The sequence below is a fragment of the Myotis davidii genome, unplaced genomic scaffold, assembly GCF_000327345.1.
Source record: "Myotis davidii unplaced genomic scaffold, ASM32734v1 scaffold534, whole genome shotgun sequence".
Classification (NCBI taxonomy): Eukaryota; Metazoa; Chordata; class Mammalia; order Chiroptera; family Vespertilionidae; genus Myotis; species Myotis davidii.
This window is the reverse complement of record NW_006286678.1, coordinates 6227895-6231150: the sequence shown is the minus strand read 5'-3', so window position 1 is coordinate 6231150 and position 3256 is coordinate 6227895. Positions and strand designations below refer to the sequence as shown.

The window sequence follows — 3256 nt, the reverse complement described above, 5'->3', positions numbered from 1 at the left end:
AACAAAACAAAGGTGAAAGAGTATGAGATGAGCGTGGAGAATCTCGAGTAAGGAATCTGGATGTTACGTATGGTGCCAAGGGAGACTATTGGAGGATTTTAGATTGTTTATAAAGGTAAGCCTGGCAGCTGCAGGGAGGAGGGGATTGTAGTAGGAGGGCAAGAGTGCAAGCAGGGAGTCCAGTTAGGACACCGCCACAGCTGTCCAGGCAAAAGTTGCTAATGGTTTGGACATAGGGCCTGGAAAAAACAAGAGCAAACATTTGTTGAGCACTTACCTGACAAGCACTATCTGAATACCTACATATATTAACTGGTATGAACCCTGACTCTGCTACTTACTAGCAAGTTAGACTTAAGAGCCTCTATCCACTCATTTATAAAGTGGAGATATCAGAATCTACCTTACAGAGTGGCTGTGAGGATTATTAGATAATACAAACCATGTACCATGCTTACCTAGAGTCTAGTTCAGCCGTGGGCACACTACGGCCCGTGGGCCGGATCCGGCCCATTTGAAATGAATAAAACTAAAAAAAAAAAAGACCGTACCCTTTTATGTAATGATGTTTACTTTGAATTTATATTAGTTCACACAAACACTCCATCCATGCTTTTGTTCCGGCCCTCCGGTCCAGTTTAAGAACCCATTGTGGCCCTCGAGTCAAAAAGTTTGCCCACCCCGGTCTAGTTACACATAGTAAGTGTTCAATAAATGGTAGCTGCTGTTATTGTTAATTCTGCATAGACTTACATTTTCTCCTAAACTTTTTATTTCCACTTCCTCAACCACAGGAAAAAACATAAAGAGAGACACAAATCCCCTCTCTACAGCTTCTAGCTCCAATGTGCTAGGCTTCTATCCTGTTTCCCCAGAAAGGCCAGGGGTGGCCCCCCTGCCCTCCCCAAGCAGGGTTGGCCACACAGGCCCATTAGCTCCTGAAGCCCCATTAGCCCCAAGTGTGCTGACACCCACCTCTCCACAGACCCACGTGTTTGACTTATCCATCAACAAGTACGAGGCCATCTGCAATCAGCCCGTGGTGGCCAAAAAGAAGAACAAGATCACCCACGTGCAGTTCAATCCCGTCCACCCCATCATCATTGTGGGCGATGACCGTGGGCACGTCACCTGCCTCAAACTCTCACCCAACCTGCGCAAGATGCCAAAGGTATGCTTGGGAAGTGTGGGCTACCAAAGGAAATAGTCTCAGGGCAGTGGGGGATGGGAGAAATGGGAGGAGCCAGGGGGTGACCCCCAGGTTTGTGGCTTGAGAGACGCAGGGTAAGGGTGATGCCACGGCCCAAATGAGGAGCATAGGAGAAACAGGTGTGTGGGGAGACAATGACTGGACATGCTGAACCTGAGTTTCCTGCAGGGCCCCCAGGGGCATATCCAGTGAGTAGGTGACCATATGGGTCTGAAGCCTGGAGGAAGCACATGGGTACCACTGGCTTATCTGGTGTAGACCAGGTCACCCGGGCAGGGTGCTTGGGGCTTAGTCATTGGCTGGGCTTACGCAGGCTTCAGCTCCAGCGGTCCCTGTGCTGGGAACTGTGGGACCACACAGGGAAGAAGGAAATGAGCCATGAGGAGGAGAACTAGGTCAGCAGCCAGACAGTCCTCCTTTTGAGCGCTGGTTCTTTTCTGAGATGTCTAATGACCTGGAGACCCTCCTCAGAGCCCAAGGGCCCCAAATACAAGCCACGCTGCCCAGAGCCCTGATCTCAAAGTCAATGGTAGATTTCAAAAGTCCAGATTTAGACTGAAGAACCCGGGCTTAGAATCCAGAGCCCAAGGGCCCAACTTAAAAACCAAAGCTCGGGAGCTCAGAGTTCAGTCCTGCCCACTTGGTTGCTAAGAGGGGAAATGGAACGTGTTTTCTGGGCCAGGATCAGAGGTGATCCAGGGCTGGGCCAAGTTGCCCTAATGACTATACTTTGTAGTTGCAATTTGAGGCATTTACTGCAGTTTGAGGCAAGGGCAGGGGCCTGTCATTTTTAACAACTGACACCGGCCCCTCTGCACCCCTACCAAGGCAGAGGCCACTGGGCCATCCCTCTGGTGCTGGCCTGTTCTCTTCCCTTCCAAGGCCAGGGAGGCAAGGGCTGGAAGTTTGGCCAGGCCTGTAATTGTAGCCAGCTGGGGGAGGGGCTGGACTTGGCTATAAATACTCAGAAGGCTGCTAAGCGCCTGCAGCTGTGGCCCAGAGGCTGTGGTGGGCTGGGGCTGGGGGTGGAGTGGTCGGGTGTGGCCAAGTTCTCTGCTGAGCCCAAGCTAGTTGGCCTCAAGGAGGGGGAAGGAGGCAGCACAATTAGTGGAACAGATAAAATCTGCTCTTAATTTAGTGAGGAGCGAGACCCAGGCTTGAGCTGGCAGAGCTGGACAGGCTGTGAGAGAGATGATGGTCATCTCTTGGGGTGGGGGACAGCCCTCATGCAATGAGGGTGGTAGATCTGGGTGGGACCTGCTCTGCCCACTCTGACCCAGAGAGGCCAGGATCTCCCAGTCAGATCCAACTCCTCTCAGAGCAAGGGCGTCATGCCTGGGAGAGCTGGGCTCCGTGTATCTGGTGACCTGAGAACATGGGCACTTTGGGATTAGGGGACCTGAGTATGTGCCAACTGAAAGCTGATACTTGGGTGGACTGGAGGTTCCTGTGAAATGGCCATCCTATCAGCAGCCAAGTGATTGGCGCAGACAGAAGTGTCCTGGTCGTCGCTCCTGACCCTCCTCCGGGGCTGCAGCCCCCTGCCCTTCCCAAGCAGGACTGGCCACACAGGCCCAACTCCTGGCCCAGGGAACTTCCCATGGGAAGCGTGTCAAAGGCCAAGGACCACCTTGCCCTAACTACTGTGTATATAGGTGGGAAATTGAAGTTTAGAAAGGCAAGGGACTTGCCCAAGTCATAGAGGGGGTTAATGACAAAGCTGGAACTAAATCCAGGTCCCCTACCTCCCAGGGGATGGGATGAGGCCAAGAAGAGAACATGAACTTAATTTGGGAGTGTGGGAAGGAGAGAGAAAGACATCTTTGTCCTCTGCCTTGAGAGTACAGAGGTAAGCTGGGTCGTACCAAAGGCAGGGGCCCGCCAGGGGAGGGAGACAGGTTTGGGAGCAGGTGCAGGGGTCACACCAGGAGGAATCAGAGCTCCAAATGGTGTCAGCAGCCAGGATGGGGCCAGGAAGGGGGCTGCTGGCCTTGCACTCTCTCCCACCTCACAGCCCAGGCCAGGTCCAGGCAGGCTCAGCAGGCA

The 3256-nt window shown here is 52.9% G+C and overlaps 1 protein-coding gene across 1 annotated transcript in view; it reads left to right on the top strand.

Annotated features, from left to right (window-relative positions):
• Positions 1-3256, top strand: part of DNAI1 (dynein, axonemal, intermediate chain 1) — a 56949-nt gene that overhangs the window by 52191 nt on the left and 1502 nt on the right. The window contains 1 exon segment of the mRNA XM_015560560.1: positions 986-1171. Within this exon segment, the coding sequence (XP_015416046.1) occupies positions 986-1171 (186 nt within the window).